Source organism: Onychostoma macrolepis, chromosome 03 (assembly GCF_012432095.1).
Source record: "Onychostoma macrolepis isolate SWU-2019 chromosome 03, ASM1243209v1, whole genome shotgun sequence".
Taxonomy (NCBI): Eukaryota; Metazoa; Chordata; class Actinopteri; order Cypriniformes; family Cyprinidae; genus Onychostoma; species Onychostoma macrolepis.
This window is the reverse complement of record NC_081157.1, coordinates 46,726,910-46,752,294: the sequence shown is the minus strand read 5'-3', so window position 1 is coordinate 46,752,294 and position 25,385 is coordinate 46,726,910. Positions and strand designations below refer to the sequence as shown.

The following is a 25,385-nucleotide window of genomic DNA, read 5'->3' as shown; positions in this document are numbered from 1 at the left end:
TATTGCATGGTGATTTGCGAGTAATGCACTTCCCACAATTCTTAATGTATTGTTCTATCTCGCATGCCATTTTAAGCCAGTAGAACCTGCTTCTAATGAGATCTGTGGTTCTTTCAACGCCCAAATGACCCATGTCATCATGTAACATCTTGCACACTTCTTCTCGGAACTCCGCAGGCAGGACCAGCTGGGAAACTTCTTGTCCAGAGGGGGTTTTACTGCTTCGGTAAAGCCAACCTTCTTTCATTACAAGCCTATTTTCCTCACGTTTCATGAGCCACAACTCAGAATTCACTTTCACATCAGTAGGCCAGGTCCTTTAGATTTTGTTGTAAAAGTCACAACACATTTTTATAATTTATAATTGTCATTTAATTTTCTAAAGATGTGTTCCACTTATCATAAATTGTTAACATTTGAATGATAGGATTGACAGTTCTCCATATGCAGTAGGCTATACATACGTTATGCTAAATAGAGATTGCTTGCTTTGATAGATTATACATGTAACATGGTATTGACATTCAGGCCTTGTTCATCAACAAAATTGAGCACCACCTTCCTGGCACCACTGCATGGCTTGTGGTCCTCCAAGTGAACTGTAACGAGTCATTTTCTTTACTGTTGAAACTGCAGCAGGAACCCCTCACCCCGGCAGAACTGTTCTGCATCAGGCTAGGACCAAAAATGTGTAGAATGCTGTAAAACATGACAAACAAACATTGACAATCATAATGTGATCTTTCCATTAATATAGAATGATACAAAGATAATTTTTCACAAACACAGAGTTATCCAGCAATTCATAGTGAAATGATGCAGTTGCTCAACCAAGTTACTGTGCAAGGGTACTGTGATCAGTGTATATCATTAAAATATCATATGTATGTGAGTGAGTGTTTTGTGTGTGTTTGGGGTGAGTGTTATAAAATAATTGCACATTCAGTCAGCATTCATTTTATGTTGTAAGAATCAGTGCACTAATAAATATATAGAGCACTGATTTTTATGACATAAATGAACTCTGACTGAATGTGCAACTTTTTTATTTTTATAATACATAAGACTCCCTCCGTTCTTCTGAGGTGAGCGGTTATCAGTATTTTTCATATTTAAAACAGCTGTGAAACACACTTTACAAAGTATGCAACAATACGAGGTCGTTTCTGCCTTGTTTTCATCGAGTACAGCGCTTTTGTGTTTGTTGACTTAAACACTTAGAACAGCAGGCAACAAGCATGTGTGGAAAACATGTTCATTCGGACCCGAGCGGTTTTGTGTTTAGTGTATGTCCGTGCGAATGATTGTTTTTATGTTTATAGTGATAATGTCACTGTTACTGAATGTATTGTGATCTGTAAGGGGAATGGATGAGAACCGGTATCAAGTTTTGCTGCTGCGATTTTATAACATATTTCTCTGATGTTTATCTCAGGCAGATCAAATGTTGTAGTTACTTTACAGATAACATTAAAAACAGATACTGCTGAATACTTCATATTGAGCCTAGATAGTGGGACATTTTAAATCGTCACATAAATATGAACAGGTTTATAATGTAGACACTGCAAACATTAACATTTTCCATTGTGTTGCTCTTTCTGCTTAAAGATTTTATCACTGTCAAATTCTGCTTGTATAAAACTACATGTTCCTAATTTAATTACTTTAGTGCTTTGAATGCAGTTATTAGGAAACCAAACTATATTTAGATATTGTATTGTGTGTTTTAGTGTAGTTATTTACCTGGAGTTGTTAACGAAAATGGGAAAAAGTTACAAAAGGACAAATGTATAGAATGTGTGAATTACCACATATGCGAGTGCAGTGTTACTGAATGAGCATTTCAAATATAAGTGTTTTTTTGTGTCAATGCTGTTACTTTTAATATAGTAATATAGACATCTGCTTCACTTACAAAAATGCTTGAATGTGTAAAGTTTAAAAAAAAAAAAAACAGTAATTTATTGTTGATTTTGGCAAATTTGCTGCTTCCACACAGAAGTTCATGTTCAGCGAAGCTCCTCCCACAACAATCACACCATCAGTGATTTCACCAATAAATGCTGGAATATTTCCATCAGCCTACAAGTGAAGATGAGCATCAAACCACCAGAAAACGCTAAAATCTGCAAAGATTGAATTAAAGACAACAGAGAGAAGATGAGAGATCCAGAACCCTGCAGAATGAATCGCACTGAAGAACAAAGAGGTTGGTGTTTATTCTTGATTCTTCATTAATGCGACTGAAGGTTATAAAGCATCAAGCAGATTTAGATCTGTTGTAATAGGAAAAAATATTCACAGCTTTGCAAAAACATCAAATAATAAGGGATTTTTTTTCCCCATTAAATTTGCTAGATAATTGTGTAGTTGAGCAAATGTAATAGTTAGAAACAAGGGATTTGTTCCTGCAATGTTTTAAAAAATAATAATTTAAAGATCAATTTGTCTCATTCTTGGAAGGTTTCAGGGACATATAATTTATAAAACTGCACCAAAATGATCAGAATTGTGTATGACAATTATATACTTTCAGGGATCGATATTAACTTTTTTACTTGGTAGCACTAGTCCTCCCAACTTTAAAAAGTTAGGAGCACCCACCAAAAATGAATGAGCACCAAAACAACAAATTATATATTAACAGATTTCATCTTTACATTCTTAACTTTAATGCAGATTTTAGATTGCTGTCAATCACCCAGTCACTGCTTTCCACTGTCAGGTGACAGGGAGCTAACTACCATGTAGGGATGTGACGATTACGGGTTTGAAGATAAATCATGATAAAATTCCCCATGGTTAGTATTACCATTTAATATTTAAATTATCATTAAAACCGTATTCGACTACCGTGATTTGATCAACTCACGATAAATAAATACTGTCCAGCATAAAGCACAGTTTTAAGTAACAGTCTCACGTGTGCACAGCACACAGAGTAGTTTTGTTTTGAGTGAAAATAAGGTGGAAAAGCTGGGAGGATTTAAAAGAGTGCTAAGGGAATTATACAAATGCTCCGGGTGTGTGTTCACTGCTGTGTGTGTGCACTTTGGACGGGTTAAATGCAGAGCACAAATTCCAAGTATGGGTAACCATACTTGGACACGTCACGTCACTTTCACTTTCAAATGAATATATGAATGAATGAATTATATGAATGTACCTCTGAAGGTTCTGACTGTCTTCAGAAACGATTCGATGGCATTTTGTTTTCATCTTCGCTCCATGTAATACCTAAAGGAAGTGTTCTTAATCGCAATACTGTTTTGTCCACAGAGTTTACGGGAAACAGCTGTAATTCAGCTTTTCCATTAGCGCTACCTAGTGTCAGAGAGTAGACTTATATTTACATTCAGCTTGTGTGCAGTTTCTGTCTGGCCAAAAACGGACCGAATTTGCATACATTTGATGAAAGATAAGCTTATGTGGATTCTACACATTTAAACAATTCAGATAAGTTATCTAGAATTATTTATGGAGCAGATAAAATACTATAGGCCTAATCATTTATTAATCAATTATCATTTTGACATAATCCTTTTCTTTATTTAAAGGGTGATGAAACCCCCCGTTTCAGCACTAGTTAGTTCTCGCCACAGTTTTAAAAATAGCACAAAAAAGCTTAAAATTAACTAGTTTTCTCCAACAGTTAAAATGATCGGATGCTAACATTGTCTTCTATGATGTGCAACACAAACACCTCTGCTAAAATCTCAGAAAAAGTAGTCTGGGGTTTCATGACCCTTTATAGGCTTTTAGTCCAATAGGTAGCTGAATTTGTCCGCACACTGAAAAAATTCAAAAACAGACCAAAAATGGTCTACAAAAAATGTAGTTTTTTATTTTTCATATGCAAAAGTGAAAAAGTGACAAAAGTGCAAAGTGTATTAAAAACAGACGTTTCAGCCCATGCTTTCTTCAGTGCTCATGAGGCAAAAAAGCAACACCACACTTATATAGGCACAGTTGCAAATTGTTGACCGCTGATCTTCATCAATGAGGGATAATTGTCATGCCAACAATTTCCCTTTACAAAAAAACATGCAAGATCCATCTCTTCATTTAATCCTGTTGGGGTTAATGATTTCAACTCAAAAATCCAAAAAAGCCTCTCTTTGTAACAATTTTCTATCACGGTTACCTCCTCTCCTATGCAAAAGAACCATCTCAATGCCCAGGAATTTGAAATCAGAAAAAGAATGTTTTGCAGACTCAAAATGATGAAAAACCGGAGAAATGTGATCCTGTCTCCTGATAGTACTCATATGTTCAACAATTCTAGTGCGCAATGCATGGTTTGTTTTACCAACATACAGTAAAGGGCAAGAACACAAAATTATGTACAGTGGGTACGGAAAGTATTCAGACCCCCTTAAATTTTTTACTCTTTGTTATATTGCAACCATTTGCTAAAATCATTTATGTTCATTTTTTTTTTGTTCATTAATGTACACACTGCACCCCATATTGACAGAAAAACACAGAATTGTTGACATTTTTGCAGATTTATTGAAAAAGACACTCAGGCGCTGTCCATTTCTTCTGATCATCCTTGAGATGGTTCTACACCTTCATTTGAGTCCAGCTGTGTTTGATTATACTGATTGGACTTGATTAGGAAAGCCACACACCTGTCTATATAAGACCTTACAGCTCACAGTGCATGTCAGAGCAAATGAGAATCATGAGGTCAAAGGAACTGCCTGAAGAGCTCAGAGACAGAATTGTGGCAAGGCACAGATCTGGCCAAGGTTACAAAAAAATTTCTGCTGCACTTAAGGTTCCTAAGAGCACAGTGGCCTCCATAATCCTTAAATGGAAGACGTTTGGGACGACCAGAACCCTTCCTAGAGCTGGCCGTCCGGCCAAACTGAGCTATCGGGGGAGAAGAGCCTTGGTGAGAGAGGTAAAGAAGAACCCAAAGATCACTGTGGCTGAGCTCCAGAGATGCAGTCGGGAGATGGGAGAAAGTTGTAGAAAGTCAACCATCACTGCAGCCCTCCACCAGTCGGGGCTTTATGGCAGAGTGGCCCGACGGAAGCCTCTCCTCAGTGCAAGACACATGAAAGCCCGCATGGAGTTTGCTAAAAAACACCTGAATAAGATTCTCTGGTCTGATGAGACCAAGATAGAACTTTTTGGCCTTATTTCTAAGCAGTATGTGTGGAGAAAACCAGGCACCTGTGGGGGTGTTTTTCAGCTGCAGGGACAGGACGACTGGTTGCAATCGAGGGAAAGATGAATGCGGCCAAGTACAGGGATATCCTGGACGAAAACCTTCTCCAGAGTGCTCAGGACCTCAGACTGGGCCGAAGGTTTACCTTCCAACAAGACAATGACCCTAAGCACACAGCTAAAATAACGAAGGAGTGGCTTCACAACAACTCCGTGACTGTTCTTGAATGGCCCAGCCAGAGCCCTGACTTAAACCCAATTGAGCATCTCTGGAGAGACCTAAAAATGCCTGTCCACCAACGTTTACCATCCGACCTGACAGAACTGGAGAGGATCTGCAAGGAGGAATGGCAGAGGATCCCCAAATCCAGGTGTGAAAAACTTGTTGCATCTTTCCCAAAAAGACTCATGGCTGTATTAGATCAAAAGAGTGCTTCTACTAAATACTGAGCAAAGGGTCTGAATACTTAGGACCATGTGATATTTCAGTTTTTCTTTTTTAATAAATCTGCAAAAATGTCAACAATTCTGTGTTTTTCTGTCAATATGGGGTGCTGTGTGTACATTAATGAGGAAAAAAATGAACTTAAATGATTTTAGCAAATGGCTGCAATATAACAAAGAGTGAAAAATTTAAGGGGGTCTGAATACTTTCCATACCCACTGTATATCACGTGTTGTTTTACATGCAATCAATTGTTTAATTTTATAAATTTTACCCTTTTGTGGATGTGTAAATGAATTGCATTTTAAATAATGAGAACAGGCAACACAATCTTTACATGGAAAATTTTGCTGAAGAAGAGAGTAAATGAAAAGAACACTGACAGATTTCTATCATAAACCACCTAAATTAATCTGAGTTTGGTTAAACACAGAGAGAGAGCTCCTCTTTGGCGAGGGTTAGATGGTGTATGCGGTTTTAAATTTTACATTCAGCTTTGCCAATTGCGTGGAACGGCTGGCAGCTAGGGGTGTGCGATATTGACAAAAAAGTATATCTCTATTTTCTAGGATTTTACCGATAACGATAATTAGATATTTTGCTGAGTGTGTTATTGTGCTGATCTTTAGGACTACCGTGGACTGCTGACTTTGATATTCTTCATATTCTCTGTGGTGGTCAGTTCACAGCAGTGATAGAAATGAATCTTTTCCAATAAGTTTAAATAGATTTTTACAATTAAGCCATTTTTTTTCTAAAAGTGTGCATCATCATTTTAGTCAAATTCTTACATTTAATCAGTCAATTAGAATAATAAGACATTTGGGCTGTTATCAAGCAAATGAAATCAGTATGAACAAAATTCATCTTTGAATTTCTGAAGTGGCATTAGATGCATTTACACACTGCTTAATGCAGGACATGAATGCATTTAACCTGCAGTTACACATGCATATATAATTTGAATACTGTAAACATAAAATGTTGAATACTGATATTTGAAATGAATATTTTTTTTTTAATGAAAAGATACTTTAAATGTGAAATTAAAACCGCCAGTAGGTGGCAGCAAGTCACTAGCTGTGTTTACATGGACCCTAATAATCCAATCGTAATTGGACTAGAAGCACAATCGGAATAAAAGTCACATGTAACCACGTCAATTGGATTGAATTTGCCAGATCTGATTAAAATTTTGATCGGATTGTAAGGGGTGGTTTATTCCTTTTGTAATCCGAACGAGAGGACATGTAAACACTTGATCGGATTGAAAACCGAAACTGGAAAGTACTGCGCATGTGCAGTGACGTAAAAATAGCGTAATGACGTATGACACGCGTAACGACCTGCTCTTCCTGGTGAATAAAGTGTCATAAATGAGTTTCGATCATTCTAAAATTCTGCTTTCACTCCGTGTGAAGTGCACCAGTCCTTGTTTAAGACTCTCATCCACAGACGACTGGTTTTGGACACGGGAAGGGGCACTTTTACTGCTTTCTAATGTAAGCAGCACTGCACAATAGTTAATGTGCTGGTCGTCACCTAATTAGGACCCGAAGTAAATAAACATCAAGTGTGCTTGTTAAATCAATACACGACAACAGCGGGAAGCTCTGTATATTCATGCAGTGTGCGCATGTGAAAAGATTAAATCTGATCAGAAGCTTGTGACATATAAAAGCTCACATCAACCCGATCACTTTATTTAGCGTTCATGTAAACACTACGTTTGGATTTGACGATCAGAATGAATTCATTCCGAAGGAAGCAAAAGGTGTCCATGTAAATGTAGCTACTGTTAATAAGTGAGTCATTGCGATTGAACCGATTCATTTAAGCGGTTGATTTATCCAGGAACGAAACACGGAGAAGTCTCTTAATATTAACTTCTTGTTTAATGAACTGTTGTATACAATCAGTATCACATTTGTAATCATGTTGATTTTTGGAGGAAAAAAACGGCACTCTTCGTGTGATATTAACGATATGAAATGATATAAAGCCCCCATATCTTGAATTCTGTAGTGCATTTTAATAGACTGAATCATGCAGTGAAAAAAAGCACTCTAAATGCGCATGCGCACTAGTCTAACCTACTGGACTTCATCACGTCATGTATGCGTGCACACTCTGTGTTTGGTTTTTGTAATATTCTCGATAATGTCAAATCTCACATCGTTAAAACAACAATTACGATATTATCGCAGACCCCTGCGTGAGCATCCTGACGATTAAAGGCCTTAACAATTGAACCTGATATATTTTGAGGTTGCACAGATTAAATTATGGGAGCATATGCGACCAAAATGGTCGCAATTTCGAGCCTTGACTTTCCACCGTTATATCAGGGTTCATTTTTATGTTCTTTCACATTTCTCTCTCTCTTTTTTTAAACCAGTTACTGAAAATGAGTCTGATTTTTTACTTTGATTTCAGAGTTGATTGAAGAGAATGAAGAACCAAGTAAAGTTGAGAAGAAAAGTCTTGTCAAAACTGAAAAAAAATCTTTGAGTTGCTCTCAAACCAAATGGAAATATTTAAAGAAAAGAAGAGCCAAGAGGTCGTTCACTTACACTCAGTGTGGAAAGAGTTTCCCGTTCATACAAAGGAGAAGCCACATTCATGTTCTTTATGTGGAAAGAGTTTTTCACGTCTAGAACATTTGAAAGGACATCAAAAAATGCATACCGGTGTGAGAGAGTATGTGCTTTGAAAGACTTTTATTTCAGCCAACTGTTTAAAAATGCATGAGAGGATTCACTCTGGAGAAAAACCATACAAGTGTTCACACTGCGACAAAAGATTCTGTCATCCAGGACGTCTGAAAACACATGACGCCGGTTTCACACTGCACGTGTAAGCAGGGCGTAAGCAGCGCATATTTTTTTCGGCGCCCATGTTAACAGATTAGAGCATTCACACCACACACAGATGCGGCGCGGCAGCGCGTAGCAGGAGCAGAGCAGAAGCGGCAGTGCCGCGATAGTTTCGGCGCCGAGTCTATTTTTGCTGCGCCGCGTACGCTGAATTAAAGTCACAGTGCATTGTTCTTGATCAAAATTGACCCGATTAACATTAAAAATAACAAATTTCACCATAAAATCATGTAAGTGATGTGTTTCGTGTTTCACAATCACCATATGAAAAAATAAAATGCACGAAAACACATCACTTCCACGAGTTTTTGCCCAAACTTCAAAGGTCTGTTAATTGAATAAAACTAAAAAGTCATTTGTTAGCTTTAATATTACTTTTCAATTCAATGATTCAATCCAATTACACTTTATTGTTGGAATTCATTCCAATGTTTGTCTTCGAGAAATCGAGTCCCTCCTTAAAATCGGGTCCGCTTAGGACCCCGAGTGATCCCATTGTCTAAATAAATACATAAAGATATTAATGTAAAAACGTATGGCTTACTATATATAGTGCAAAAGAGAACAAAATAGTGCATAATGAAACAAATTAAATATAATTTCTTACACTTGATTAACTGCTAATTAATAAATAAAATAATAATATCCTATTAAGTGAAAAAATGAAAATCATTATTCATCATTTTATTTTTAAAAGAAAACATCTGACATTTAACACTTAATTTAACATAATAAAAAAATTTATCGTGAATACATATAGGATAAGCGAAAATTCCTGTATAAAATAAGCTATGCAGCTAATCAGGTATTTGTATGCTATGGTAGTACATAAGCTAACGAATACAGACATTAATTATCATTGTAACGTTGTTTAAACAGCATTTATCATAACATAATTTTGTAGGAATTGTAATCAGGCACTAAAGAGAGTACCTATTAAAAGTAATTTTAGCCAATGGGATCGCTTGGGGTCCTAATGGGACCGGATTTCGAGGGGGGACTCGATTTGTCACCACACCGGGTCCTTACCAAATTGGACACAATACTGCATCAAGCAACAAAATATCATATGTTTAAATCTGTCCTAACGAACTATTACAAGTGATATGACTGAAACACTATCTAAATTTTTCACAGTTAATATAGTTCATCTTCAAAACCAGCAGTTTCAACTGTGAGATTCAGATGAACTCAAGACCGACTTCCTCCCCAAAGAACAATGTCAAAATGTTTTATTTTAAATTATATCATTGTGCTTTCTCCCTTTCTGGGCCTTGATCGTGGTAGTTCTGTTGCTGTCTATGGAGGGTCAGAAAGCTCTCGGATTTCATAAAAAATATCTTAATTTGTGTTCCGAAGATGAACGAACGTCTTACAGATTTGGAACGACATGAGGGTGAGTAATTAATGTCAGAATTTGCATTTTTGGGTGAACTATATATTTAAGTGGATGTCAACAGTTGGGAGAAAATCTGAGTGCATACTGGTGCATTTACAAATAGATAAATGCTGTTTTTTTGCTGTAGGTTTTTACATTTCAGAATATATAGCCACCCAGTTTTTTTTTTCTTTTTTTTTAAGAGCCAATAAGAAGCACCAGATTGATAAGCAGTATTGTAAGACTAGGAATTCCATTAAAACGATATCCATCCCTACTTGTAAGTCAGGAGAGAGATCCATTCCATTAGTTTTCACTTTTACTTCACTAATTTGATTAAATGTTACATTTTTATTAATACATTTTTATATCTTTTTATATTTTATCAACAACTTTTATAATCAGCTGACTGTATTTGCATCAGGAAAAAGTTTTTATAATTTTAGTAATATCTGAAAGCCATGAAGCATTATGTTTTCTTTTTGGGCTTTCTGTTTTAAATTTCTCAATAAAGAAACTGATTTTAATTATTTTTCTCTCTTTTTCTTTGTTCTCATTTTCTAGTTTGTTTTGGTAGTTACTCATTAGTTCCTCATGTGTGTCACGGATCGGTCAGGCCTCACGCCCCACCAATCACAACGATCCACATCACCCGAATACTAATCACGATCACCTGCACCTCATCACCTCAGCCATCTCACCCAGTATAAAAGCCCTCACTTCAGCCACACATACTGTCCGATTTCGTACTCATGCAATATCCTGAGAGTTACTCTCCAAAGATATCCTTTGAATACTAATACTTACCGTTTGTACCTACCTCCTGTCTCTGCTTCCTCGTGTTCTCCTCTCCTCCCAGATCTCCTGTCCTTAGACTCGGTGTACCGCTGTGGATTCCGTCGTCTCGTCACCCCAGCAGCCCTGTGAAAGAGAAAGCAGTTACGATCTATCTCACCCTCTCAGTGACTTTCCAAGGATTCCATACTCCCCTCCGGTCATCTGTTCATTTCTCTGTCTGCCTCATCTTGTTGAATAAACTCAAACTGGTTATCACTTACCTCAGCATCCGGCCTATACTGTTACAATGTGTTTGTATTCTGTTCATTATTTGCCTGAAAGAAACCTATTAGTAGACCTGTTTAAATTAAATGTATTTATTTAAAGTAAATTTAAATCTGGTTCTGGCCATCCTTTGTCAGCAGGGATTGGATGTGAGAGCCGATGGCTGCTCTGCTGTTGTGTAACCTTGCCCTTACAGAAAAGTTGGCGTTATGTCAAATTCTATAGAATCAGGTGAACCATGTGCTTGCCACAGGGATAACAGAGGATTCCCACAGAGAATGATCTACGTTTAGCTTCATTTAAGAGCTTTTATCCTAAAGCAATTTATAAATGAGGAACATCACAAGCAGTTTGTCACAAGAGGATGTGCAGTACAACTCTCCAAGATTTAAGTATATGTGGATAAGTACAAAAGCTAGAGCAGAAGTGAAATGCAGAAATTCATTTTTAAAGGGTTTTCTAGCATGGTGTTTCCACACCCAAGACAGGTTCCACTGCAGGCATAGTTGTCAAACAGCTGGAATACATCCCTGCCACCTCCTCAATGGGGACGCTCTGTTCGTGAGCCATGAAGCCCAGCACTGAGAACACAGCAAAACCAGCCACCAAACTGGTGCCACTGTTCAGAACACAAAGCCAAAAGCAGTCCCTGATAGATAAGAGATAATATAAACACATACGCATACAGCCAACTCATTAGTCTGGCATCTGCTGGCTGAGCATCACAAGAAACGGTACACACTTTTTTTTTTTCTTTTTTTTCCCCCCAAGAATATCCCTCATAGTACACAATGTTCTTTGTCTCATGTTCTTTGTTTATTTATAATTCATTCTTAATTGTTGACTCATTCATTAGCCTATTCTTTGGTACTCTTTCATTTTATTAAAAGCATCAATACTAACCTGTAGCAGTTGTTGTTATATTGATTGTAACTGCTCAATACAGTGAGAGCGCCAACAGACAAACTGTAGGAGAAAACAATCTGAGCTCTGGCTTCCATCCAAACCTACACACACAGAGCACTCTAATTGCAATATAATAATACTAGGTTTTTTTATATATATATATAAAAAAACAAAGCCCAAATCTTGTAGCTCATTCCAGCCTTGTGTAGGTCTACAATCTTGTCCCTGACATCCTTGGGCAGCTCTTTGGTGTTGGCCATGGTGGAGAGTTTGGAATCTGATTGATTGATTGCTTCTGTGGACAGGTGTCTTTTATACAGGTAACAAGCTGAGATTAGGAGCACACCCTTTAAGAGTTTAAAAATAAACCTACCATCTGATCATTTCTTTGTCAGTGGGCAAACGTGCAAAATCAGTAGGGGATCAAATCATTTGTTCCCCCCATTTCATATATATATATATATATGGCAACTGTAAGGGCCCACCAAAAGTGAAATGAATAAGCATGTAAATTTAAAAGTAATATGTTACTTTACTATAGTTACTTGAAAAAGTAATCTGATTACATTACTTGCATTACATACAAAGTGAAAGTGATGTGGCATGTAGCCAAGTATGATAACTATGACTAACCCATACTTGGAATTTGTTCCCATCCAAGTGCACACACACACCCAGAGCAGTGACAGCCATTTTTTGCTGCAGCGCCCGGGGAGCATTTGGGGGTTTGGTGCTCAAGGCCTTGCTCAAGGGCACCTCAGTCGTGGGTATTGAAGGTGGAAGAGAGTACTGTACATTTACTGGGAATTGATCCCACAAACATTGGGTTACAAGTCCGACTCTCTAATCATTAGGCCCTGTATGTAAAGCGTTGCCCCAACACTGGTTACCTGTGAGTCAGTGAGAAGGGATGGTTCAGGGTACAGGTAAAACACAACCCCCTGCAGAGCTCCAGGGAGAGTCAACCCACGAATCAGCAACACCAGCAACATCACATAAGGAAATGTAGCTGTGAAGTACACCACCTACATGCACAGTGAACAGGGTCACATTAATTTTATACAGTCATGGCCAAAAATATCGGCACCCTTGGTAAATATGATCAAAAAAGCCTGTGAAAATTAATCTGCATTGTTAATCCTTTTGATCTTTTATTTTAAAAATTCACAAAAATCTAACCTTTCATTGGATAATAAGAATTTAAAATGGGGGGAAATATCGTTATGAAATAAATGTTTTTCTCTAATACACATTGGCCACAATTAACGGCACCCTTTTATTCAATACTTTTTGAAACCTCCATTTGCCAGTTTAACAGCTCTAAATGTTCTCCTATAATGCCTGATGAGGTTAGAGAACACCTGACAAGAGATCAGAGACCATTCCTTCATCCAGAATCACTCCAGACCCTTTAGATTCCCAGCTCCATGTTGGTGCTTCTTCTCTTCAGTTCACTCCACTCATTTTCTATAGGGTTCAGGTCAGAGGACTGGAATGGCCAGCAGAAGCTTGGTTTTGTGCTCAGTGACCCATTTTTGTGTTGTTTTTGAGGTTTGTGATTTTTGTGGTTTCCATATTATTGTATGGTTGGAAGATCCAAACATGGCCCATTATAAGATTTCTAACAGAGTCAGTCACTTGTTGATTTTTTTATCTGTTGGTATAGAATCCATGATGCCATGTGTCTAAACAAGATGTCCAGGACCTCCAGCAGAAATATAGGCCCACAACATCAAAAATACAGCAGTATATTTCATTGTACACATGAGGTACTTTTTATCCCTGTGTTCACCAAACCCATCTTGAGTGTTTGCTGCTAAAAAGCTCATTTTTTAGTTTCATCTGACCATAGAAGCCAGTCCCATTTGAAGTTCCAGTCGTGTCTGATAACTGAGTATGCTGGAGTTTGTTTTTGGATGAGCGAGGAGAATTTTCTTGAAACCCTCCCAAACAACATGTGGTGATGTAGGTGCTGTTTGACAATTTTTTAAGGTTTTCTGATCCCGAGACTCAACTATTTTCTGCAATTCTCCAGCTGTGGTCTTTAGCCACTCAAACTCTCCTTCTCACCGTGCATTAGAACGATTAAGACACACATCCTCTTCCAGGCAGTTTCGTAACATTTTATATTGATCGGAAATTCTTAATTATTGCCCTGATGGCGGAAATGGGAATTTTCACTGTTCTAGCTCTTTTCTTAAAGCCACTTCACTAATTTGTGAAGCTCAGTTATCTTTTTCTGCTCATCAGAAATATATTATTTGTTTTTTTTTCTCATTGTGATGGATGAATAAGGGAATTTGGGCTTTGTTTTCCCTCCTATTTATATTTCTGTGAAACAGGAAGCCATGGCTGGATAATTTCATGTTCATAATCACCCTGGAGTGCTCAAAATTGTGAATATGAATGGGAATATACTTCAGAGATATTTTACTCATAAGAATTTCTAGGGGTGCCAATAATTGTGTCCAACGTGTATTTGAGAAAAAAACATTTATTTCATAATGATATTTCCCCCATTTTAAATTCTTATTATCCAATGAAAGGTTAGATTTTTTAGTAAATTTTTTTAAATAAAAGATCAAAAGGATTAACAAAGCAGATTCATTTTCACAGATTTCTTTGATCATATTTACCAAGGATGCCGATATTTTTTCACAGGATTCCGTTATTGATTTTCCGTAGATCAGCTGATTTAGTTGACATCACGTGGATTCCCTGGTACATACCATTAGAACTCTCATGAGAGAGCAAGGGAACACAAACAATCCACGGAGCAACAACAAACAAACAAGGAAATACCCATCAACGGCTAATTCAAACCCCTAATTCAATACCTCCCCTCCCCAGGCAAGGATTCAAACCAGTGAAGTAGAATCCCTGTGATGCCCAGTGATGAGAGGGTGGATAGAGGAATCTGATGATTCACAGTGTCAAAAGTGGCAGATAGATCCAACAGAATGAGAACTGATGATTTGGAATCAGCTTTCGCAATTGACAGGGCTTCAGTTACTGACAGTAATGCAGTTGAATGGCCACTTTTTGAAAGTTTGTTGACATTGAGTTGGCTATGTTGTGAGAGACAAAATGACAATGTTGAATTGCGCTTGACAGCTTAAAATCACAATTTTAAACGTACATTACATTTCTGAAACTTACATTACACATCAGGCTTGTGCATAATAACAGCAACTCATTCGTCAGACTGGTAATCCTTTGAAAATTTTGACAGCTTTTAACCAGCTCATTCAGTTCTATTTAAATGGGCCATGACCGTAATGCTGACTTTTAATTGCCTTGTTTAATTTGTTTATTTTGAACCAGTTAATTTCAGTAACCGGTCTAGCAACTTGTAAGAGCCACTAGTGCTGAAAGAGTGTGGCGCAAATCAAAAAATCCTACTGACCTTAATGTGTATCAGTCACTCCTCTCTTCCTTCTCTGCTAATGTCTCCACTGCTAAAAGGACATACTATCATAACAAAATTAACAATTTGCAAAAACTCTTGAATGCTCTTTAAAACATTTTCCTTGCTCCTTTGCCCTCCTCCTCCCCCTCCTTTATCAACTCTAACAGCTGACGACTTTGCCACGTTCTTCATTAATAAAATTAAAACCATCAGTGCACAATTTTCCACACCACAATCTGTCAAGCACATCTTACCAGCAAATATACACTTATTCACATCCTTCTCTTTACTCTCTGAGGCAGAAGTCTCCAAACTCATCCTTTCTAATCATCCTACTTGTCCGCTTGATCCTATTCCATCTCATCTCCTTCAAGCCATTTCTCCTGCGTTCACTTACATCATTAACACATCCCTTCACACTGGTGTTTTTCCCTCAGCATTTAGACAGGCTCGTATAACCCCACTACTTAAGAAACGCACCCTTAACCCTTCTCTTTTAGAGAACTACAGACCAGTTTCCCTTCTTTTCATTGCTAAAACACTTGAACGAGCTGTGTTCAACCAAGTCTCTGCCTTTCTCACACAGAACAACCTCCTCGATAGCAACCAGTCTGGTTTCAGAAATGGACATTCAACCGAGACTGCCTTGCTCTCAGTTGTTGAAGCCCTAAGACTTGCAAGAGCGGATTCCAAATCTTCAATACTTATCTTGCTGGATCTGTCCGCTGCTTTTGACACGGTTAACCACCAGATCCTCCTGTCAACCCTATTAGTAAAGGGCATCTAAGGAATCACACTCCAGTGGTTTGAATCTTACTTCACAGATAGGTCCTTCAAGGTATGTTGGAGAGGTGAGGCATCAAAGTCGCAACATCTAGCTACTGGGGTGCCTCAGGGCTTAGTTCTTAGACCACTTCTCTTCTCTGTCTACATGGCATCACTAGGTTCTGTCATTTAGAAACATGGCTTTTTATATCATTGCTATGGTGATGACACTCAACTCTACCTCTCATTCCATCCTGCTCGCATCTCAGCTTGTCTAACAGACATTTCTTGCTGGATGAAGGACCATCACATACTATCACAATGCTCAACCTTGCCAAGACAGAACTGCTTGTGGTTCCAGCAAACCCATCGTTTCATCACAATTTCACCATCCAGTTAGGCACATCAACCATAACTCCTTCAAAAACATTTGAAAGAATGCATGTCACACCTCTGTTTATCAATTTGCCCTGGCTACCAATAGCTGCTCGCATTAAATTCAAGGCATTAATGTTTGCCTACAAAACCACCACTGGCTCTGCATCCCATTACCTAAATTCATTACTTTAGACTTATGTGCCCTCTAGAATCTTACGTTCTGCAAGTGAACGTCGCTTTATGGTGCCATCGCAAAGAGGCACAAAATCACTTTCAGGGACTTTTAAATTAAATGTTCCCTCCTGGTGAAATGACCTGCCCAACTCAATCAGAGTAGCTGAGTCCTTAGCCATCTTCAAGAATCGGCTAAAAACACATCTCTTCCACCTTTATTTGACCCACTAACTCTAGCACTCTCTATTCTAATTCTATTCTGTAAAAAAAATACTAACTCTAGCTTTTCTAATCTTTTTGTATTCTATCTATTTGTTTTCTTTTTATTTATTATACAGTTACCAAAAACAAAAAGGCCTCTAACACTTGTTTGCTCTATTCTTTTTCTATTCTATCCGTTTTCTTTTTATTTATTATATGTTTTATTAAAAAAAAAAAAAAAACATGTTATAGCACTTGCATATCATTGCTCTTCTGTTGATTTTGATTGCTTCCATTGTCCTCATTTGTAAGTTGCTTTGGATAAAAGCGTCTGCTAAATGACTAAATGTAAATGTAGTGTAGAACTTGTTCATTTCCAAGCTGAACATGCAGTGCTGTTCGGTGGATTTGTTCTAATATGGCAGGGGAAAAGGAGGGATACAGATGTAGAGAAAGTAAAAGAGAATGTTTCTGATCCAAGTTATCAGTAGATGGCAGTAATGCACTGACTAGTACGATTTAAGTACGTACTAGTACGCCAATAAAAAGAAAGAACTGTGTCTCAGCCAGGCTTGTAGCAAGCACACTGGGTCACAATGCAGGCACAATGTTGTCATTGATAAATTGATGAAATTTATTTTAGATTTCTTCATTATCAAAATACTTCTAATGAAGGAATATAATTGCAACTGAAAAATTAATATGTTAGTAATAAGTTGTATTAGTAACATGCCATAAAATGCACAGAAACAAATATCTGCAGGGTTTTTTTTTTATTCAGTACCAAAATTTCAGTAGTCAGCACTAACACTACAGATTATTGGTGCCAATTTTGGTACCATAGCAAAAACTATGGTGCATTGATGACATCAAAACCTGGAAGAATAATTCACCATGGGTTCCCTAAAGATTTTTTCTATGGGGTTTTATAATGGAGTTTTTCAATTTATGCATATTGTATTTATTGTATAACACTGTAGAACAAAATGTCTATGCATTGTCAATCTACGTTTATCACAGCCCTTATTTCACTCATGAATTGAAAAAACAAAAAACAAAAAAAACATTGGAAAAACTTGAGGGAACCCATGGCAAATTATCTTCCAGGTTTTGTGACCGTACCTGCACCACTTCACTTAAACTATATTTAACTATTTTATTTATTAAAAAATAAAAATATATATATATTAAATAATACACTAAATAAAATAATCTACTAAAACAGCATGTAACTTTCAAATATTTTTAAATGAAGTAAAAAAAAAAAAAAAAAAAAGAATAAGTCCAAAGAAAAGCTAGTAATATAATAAAGAACAAAGAAACACTACAATTAGGGTTATTTTACACTTGGTTTTGATTTCCTGGACAAAATTCGATTGATTCGATTGATCTGATTACATCAGAGTAACAGCTGTTTTTCCCTGTTGCTAGGTAACAACTATGCTGAAGATGGCAAAATGAACGGACACTTCATTTTTGTACTATGGATTTTGAAAGTTTAGTCTCCAAAGTGCCAATACAGAACGGCACATGCATAATGTAATGCAAAGGGTTCAAAAGAATGCGAGAATAAATTTCTTAAACCAAAAATAAGATAAATTATCTTTGCTCACAGTACATCTATTAGGCTTATCAGGAAAGCAAGTGAGTAAACACACAAATACAGTTTGAACAGTTTATACGTCATTAATAGCAGCTCATTTCATTGACCTAGTATTATTGTGTTCACTTCAGATGTGATCCGTACCGGAGTTCACATTAACCATACCCCAGACCATCCTTTTTGGTGGACATGGTTACAGTTTGCAGGCGGACACCTAAGTCCAGAAAACAGTGTTCACATTATCCCAAACAAATCCAGGTACACAACAAAAGTGCTAGGGCGAAAGCCCTAAAAAAGTCCTGTTTTGTCACATTTAGTCATTGCAGTTTTGGATTCAATCTCACAATTAAATACGTTTGTCTCTCCTGAAACTTCGCAGTGTGTACTTAGCATGAAAAATACATTTTATTCAAATTGTGAATAGGTTATAAAGAGCACTACCTTTATAATCACTGAAGCTGTCAATCGCTACAATTTTGGGCAGAAGTAAGTTCTGCACTCTTGCGAAAAGTTCTATTATAATAAGCCTTCACTGTGCAATTCATTTTATTGTGTTTATACTTTAATGAAATAATGAAAGGATACACCAGTGTGTAGAACAAAAACTTGCGTTCACACGCTCAACAGACATGTCCATGATTGGCTACAATGTTCAATGCTTCAAACAACTCGTAAATAGGAAAACTGGATTGTTTTCACAGAGTGCTCACAAAAATACTGACTGCACAGGGGTGTTTAAAAGAATCCGCCTATTGGTGGGTACTGAACTTTTAAAATGTCAGAAGTGACTTGGTACTGAAGTACCAATACTTTTGACAATACTAGACACAACAGACAGCAATTCCTCTGTAATCCTCTGAAAATATCAACAGATTCTAACCAGTTCTTTGTTTCAGTAACCGGTCTGCTGGTTCCTAGCGTTGCCTGGGAAAACTTTGACAGTTACTTGAACCAGCTCATCCAGGTCTTATGTGCCGCTGTGGCTGTGCACCTTGCATCATTTCCTCGGGACTAAGGTTTGATTTTGTAAATCAGTTCAACCAGTTTCTCACTGCATATTTGCTCAAAAGAACAATTTTTTCAAGAATCAGACATCACTAGCATCTGGTGTTAGATTTCCCCCAATAGACTCTCTTTGAGGAACGTGTTGCCAAACCTTTTGACCAACCCCAAAAGGAGAATAAAAGTTGATAGTTGTCTGTGGGAGACCAGATTTCTTGGAGCCCGCTCGGGCCTCTCATTTAATGTTACAGTTTGGTCCCTTTGTTGGGGAATCACAACTCTTCTATTATACTTCTGTCAGACTATTCAATTAACTGGTACAATTTTCAAATCATTACACCAGAAGAATGGAAAGACAGTGTCAGTGAAGGTGGTTGTGAATGTGTGTAGATGTGTGTTAGTTATAGAATCAGAGAATGACAGTGTTCCTCCGTCATAGTCCAGATCAAGTCTCACCCTGTCCAGCCTCTGTTTAACAGAAAAACCAAACCGCTCATCCAGTCCATACTGCACCCACCAGACCTCAGTGTTAAAGAAAATAGGTCCCTTCCTTTGATTTGATGCTGTAGTTACTCCAAGACTCCAGTACAAACTCTCTTTAACCTCCACATCCCAGCTGTGTGTTCCTGAGTTAAAACCCTCTGAACCCAAAACACAGGCATACTCATCAAATCTCTCTGGATTATCAGGAAATGGTTGACTGATCAAGCTCCATCTCAGACTGGTCAGATCATCAGACAGGATGAGATGTGGCTGAGCTGTGTTTGGATCCAGAATCACAGGAGCTGATGAGACACAATCAACAGGTGCTTTTATTATTAAGTTCACATAATGATCAAGAGTGAACCCTATTTGCATCCCATGTAAACAGAAACTGATACTGACAAAAATGATCTGCTGTATCAATGTAACTGTAACTGTAGTAGCTCACCTAATTATTCACACATAATGCTAAATTCTATAAATATTCCCCTATGCATCATTTCCAGTGTATGTATAATAGCGCAGATCTTTTCCAGACTCACTGTTGTGGACAATGTCCTGCATCTTCTTCCAGACTCTGAAGGACAGGTTGCCCAAGTAACGTGGCACATGAATCAAAGCACCAGAAGGCATCTGTGGATCCGGCTGTGATATATCGACTCTGGAAGAACATTCAGGATCAGAACTGCAGTGGCTTTGGATCAGAAGCAGAGAGACCGGAGACACCAGCAGATCACTCACCTTTCCATTGTGACCGAAAACTTCTGCAGAACAAACACACAATTTATCATCAACAACTCAATCAATCAATCAATCAATCAATTAATCCATGATCTGAAATCAGACCTTTAGAAAGCAGACGTCACTGGTTTTCATCATCTCCTCCATGTCTTTGATTGTGTGTGAAAGAGCTGAGATGTGTCTGTTGATCTCCTCCAGCTTCTCCTTCATCATCTGCTTCTTCTGCTCCTCTTCCTCCCTCAGTGCAGTGATTGTAGCTTCTTCTTCATCTCTGAGAAACTGATGAAGCTTCTCAAACTGCTGTTTAATCTGACGCTCAGTGTGCTCAGCTTGAGACTGAAATCAAAACACATTCAGTTCAATCATCTCAAAGACACAACTTATTCTGGAGCATGAAGAGTGCGTGAGTAAATGTGGGTTAGGTAACGACAAACTTAACCTTCTGAAGTACTAGTACCTAGCAGTAGATGTTCTGTCACTGTAGGTTAAAATACTCATACAGCGGGTAAAATAAGTATTGAACACGTGACCATTTTTCACAGTAAATATATCTCTAAAGCAGTGGCATAGCCACGAGGGGGCCTAGGCCCCCTCATTTACATGTCCGGCCCTCAGATTTCTGATTGCTTAAAAAAAAATTTTTTAAGCTTTTATCACACTTCGAAAAGCAGAAGATTCAAATAGTAGCGCGGGGCTGTTCACATGTCGCACCTAAAAACGCGTGGAAAACACTAGGCGCGTCGCTTTCTCCTTCTTTCAAAGCGCTCTGTAGCTTGTGCGCTATGTTTGCGCTCCTGTGGCGTTGCTAAGCAACCTAGACCCGTGAAAAGTTAATGGCTGTATCCGAAATCGCCCCCTACACCCTCATTCACTATTCCCTACATTAGTCCACTCATACAGTTCACTTGAAGGAGTGAATGAAAACGAGTGAGTGAATTCGGACACTGAGTGCACTGGAAGGACTGCCGCTTTTGCATATTTGCTTGCTGTTTAATAATCATTTGAACGGGCAGCTCCGGTAGTAAGATTGAAGGATTTATCTTGAACTCTGTCACGGAAATTATGTATAAACCCTAATAGTCAATTTACAATTAATTTGTACCTGTGTTGTATTATGCTGTATTACGTCTTGGACGAGCGCTTCTAAAATAAATGAATGGATGATTCAGCTGCAGGCGCCATCTTCTGGCGAGACGCGGGAATTCATTCGGCGCACGACTCTCACAGTGCATTATGGGGATTCTCTAGCCGTTGAATGTACATCAGTTGTACACTCGTTTTTGCGGTGCATTGTGGGATTGAATGAGTGCACTCGAGAACGTCCACTGAACTTCCGCTGCAGCCTCTATCAATGGCTGTGCCCATAGCACGGCATTGTTGTGGATTATTTATGTAGAATTCAGCACAGATACGTCTTCTAAAGACACCAATCTCAGTTTACAACAATTAATATGAGTGTTATGAAACCAAGGAATATGTTGTCAAGATATCCCAATGCGCATTTCGTAACTTAAACAGAAGCGCGTGAGCCATACTGTATGTGTATAGGCAATTCTTCACTGTCTGATCACCTTATTTCATTACAGAACAGCAAGAAAACTATACAATCAACATATCACATTAAAAAGCATTAGAATTAGCCAAAGCTTAAAACATCCCAGACAGCAAGCAGTGTCGGCCCAGATCCGGCCCACATCTGGCCCGCATGGATTTCACACGGGCCGGATCTGGGCCAACAGTATGTTAATGTCTGGGATTATTTATGACTGAAGGCTGTATAGAAGGATTAAATTAAAGGTTTAGGGCAAACTTGTTGTATTAAATATTTTTCATTTGCTGACTTTATGATTTAAATAAAGAAATATTTCTAGCCCATAGACGATCATTAAAAATAAGTTTGATTATCTTAATCGAGTTATATTCTCTGTGACTGCGTGCAACGACTGAATGTCATTATACTGTGAACAAGAACATGAGGTTAATCACAATAAATATAATGAAACAATAAACAAAATAATATTAAAAATTTAATTAAATCAGTCCGAGTATTCCTCTGGCAGTAACTTGAGCTGCGTGTTTGTGCGGACGCGAGTATAAGGTATAAACCATGTGCGCTGCTATTCAGCTTCCACATGCCGCACAAACACTTGAAAATGCGCACATTTAATATTTGCATTACAGCCTACATGTAATATAGAGCAGCCCCCTCATTTTAAGATGGACCCCCCCAAAATTAAAATTCTGGCTACGCCACTGCTCTAAAGGTGCTGTTGTCATGAAATTTTCACCAGATGTCGGTAACAACCCAAGTAATCCATTCATACAAATAAAACAATACAAATAAGTTAATAAATTATGTTATGTGTAATAGAATGGAATGACAGGTTAAAAAGTATTTATTTAATACTTTGTACAAAAGCCTTTGTTGGTAATGATAGCTTCAAGACACCTCCTGTTGGAGAAACTAGTCGCATGCTTTGCTCAGGTGTGATTTTGGCGCATTCTTCCACAGAGTCTTCAAATCTTGAAGGTTCTGTGGGTCTCTTCTATGAATTCTGATTTTTAGTTCTTATTTTCTATTGGATTCAAGTCAGGCGATTGGCTGGCCATTCTAGCAGCTTTATTTTCTTTCTCTGAAACCAATCGAGAGTTTCCTTGGCTGTGTTTGGGATCATTGTCTTGCTGAAATGTCCACCCTTGTTTCATTTTCATCATCCTGATACTGTAGGTGTTGGGACTGAAGCAGCTAATATTAATTTCCCCCGACAAGGGGCAGCATTGCTTTCTAATCACTGATAGATTTCAGCTGGTGTCTTGGCTTTCCATACTCTTTTGCACCTCCCTTTCTTAGTGTTCAGGTACTTTTTCCATTCAGTTGACCGATTCCACAGAAAATAGCATGATGAAAGTGATGTGACGTGGCCAAGTATGGTAAGTATGGTCAGAATTTATACTCCGCATTTAACCCACCCAAGTGCACACACACAGCAGTGAGTAGTGAACACACACACCTGCCAGGAATGAGACTTGAACCCACAACCTTTAGGTTATAAGTCCGGCTCTCTAACCAACTTTGTGAGTATTTAAAGTTGGAAAGTGTATTTTAAAATTTGTGTTGTATATTCCAGCCTTAAGAAGATGTATTTAATACTTGGAAGCATAACAGCTGAACGTGTGTTAGTCAATAAAGTATTTTAATTTATTTTCTGAACGTTAGAACTAAAACCATGTCTGAATGAAAACGCAGAATTTCAAATTAAACTGAATTACTGGGTTGTGGTGCTTGAGATGTCATTGGTCTTTCAGTGTCTCTGTGAAAAAAGCCTAACAATAATTATCAAGATAAAAAAAAAAAAAAACAAAGATACTTAAATCTATTTTTTAATCTATTTAACAACACTAGATTACATTAGTTTACAGCAGTCAAAGATCTTCTCTTTTTGCTCACATCTTCTCAGATAGATTTATATTGTCAACTGCTCATGAATATTAATCACGTTGTCTGCCCTTGACTAAAATTATTTGTGTGAAAAGTGGGCACTTGCTAATGGGATTTCCGCTTGCATGTTAGTCCCACCTACTGCAGAAGCAACCAGCTATCCAAAGTTTCAGTTTCAAATGTGAACAGAAATGTTTAATATGAATCATTTTTAAAAGGGACACGTCACCCTAGTTACAATAATTGCTGTGACCCTGAGAAGGACGAATATTAGATTTAAATGCATATTTCTAAATGTTTTCCCACATATTTTAAAGAGTAAACTACATCCTAAATGTCCATATACAATTTCCACCGTTATAGCTACTACTAAATAAAAACATGCATTGAATAATTTTGTTTTCCAAAGGAAAATATAAATATTTGAGGCAACCAATTCAGTCAAATTAAATTTCAAAAGAATCAGTCCTCACCTTGATGTGTTGAACTAGTCTATCAAATTCACCTTTAATGTTTTCTTTGTGTTGAAGTTTCTCTTGTAAGGATATCAGTGCTGTATTGAGCTCATCCTAGAATTGAAAGTAAAAATCCAAGACAACAGAGATTCATCCAAGATGTCCATGGCATATTAGCAAAGGGGTACAGAGACATACGTTGTTTATAGAACTTATAAATTTTAATCCTCAGATTTTCATCTCCTACCTTATGTGATGAAGCCACTTCATCGATGGGTCTGAACGTGTGATTAACGTGTGTCTGTGAAGTAAAGCACACTAAACACGCAGGCTGTTTGTCCTCCAGGCAGAAGAGCTTGAGTTTCTCACCGTGCAAACTGCAGAGCTCCTCGGATTCTGAGGAAAGGTTCTCATTTCTCTCCAGGAACGACTCACACAAGTTTTTTAACGCAAGATTACACGTAGGTTCATGTCTTGACAGTCTCCTGCAGACAGGACACTCCCGAATTTTCTTGATTCTCCAGAACTGCTGAAGACACTCTTTACAGACACTGTGACTACACTCTAAAATAACAGGAGCACTGAAAACCTCACGACACACGGGACAACTATAATCATATTCGGCTGGTGAATCCATCTTCACCGTGTGAGCTCCAGAAATCTAAACTTTACTTTCACTTTCTGAATGATGGCTTCAGAAATCACCGAAATGAGCTCAAGCAATCTAAACTTCGCTTTCATTTTATGAAGGATGTTTTTTTTTTTTTAAATTAATCACGACTCACGAGAATGACTGTTCAAAAATACACTTCTAAAAAAATCTTAAAACGGCTGGATCCATCCAACAGGAGAGTGAGTTTGAAAAGAGAAATAATGAGTTTCTTCCT

The 25,385-nt window shown here is 37.7% G+C and overlaps 1 protein-coding gene across 2 annotated transcripts; it reads right to left on the bottom strand.

Annotated features, from left to right (window-relative positions):
• Positions 1–563: 563 nt before the first annotated feature.
• Positions 564–25,385, bottom strand: LOC131536370 (E3 ubiquitin-protein ligase TRIM39-like). Of its 2 annotated transcripts, XM_058769255.1 has the most exons (8): positions 24,746–25,385; positions 24,517–24,612; positions 20,710–20,940; positions 20,605–20,627; positions 20,406–20,524; positions 20,045–20,165; positions 10,701–10,801; positions 564–699 (listed from the first exon to the last, which is right to left on the bottom strand). In XM_058769255.1, the coding sequence occupies exons 1-8, from the start codon at positions 25,133–25,135 to the stop codon at positions 671–673; spliced, it is 1,110 nt and encodes a 369-aa protein (XP_058625238.1). In that variant the 5' UTR covers positions 25,136–25,385; the 3' UTR covers positions 564–670. The 2 variants fall into 2 exon arrangements, with proteins under 2 accessions (XP_058625238.1, XP_058625237.1); XM_058769254.1 differs by lacking the exons at positions 564–699; positions 10,701–10,801 and having other exon boundaries at positions 17,169–20,165.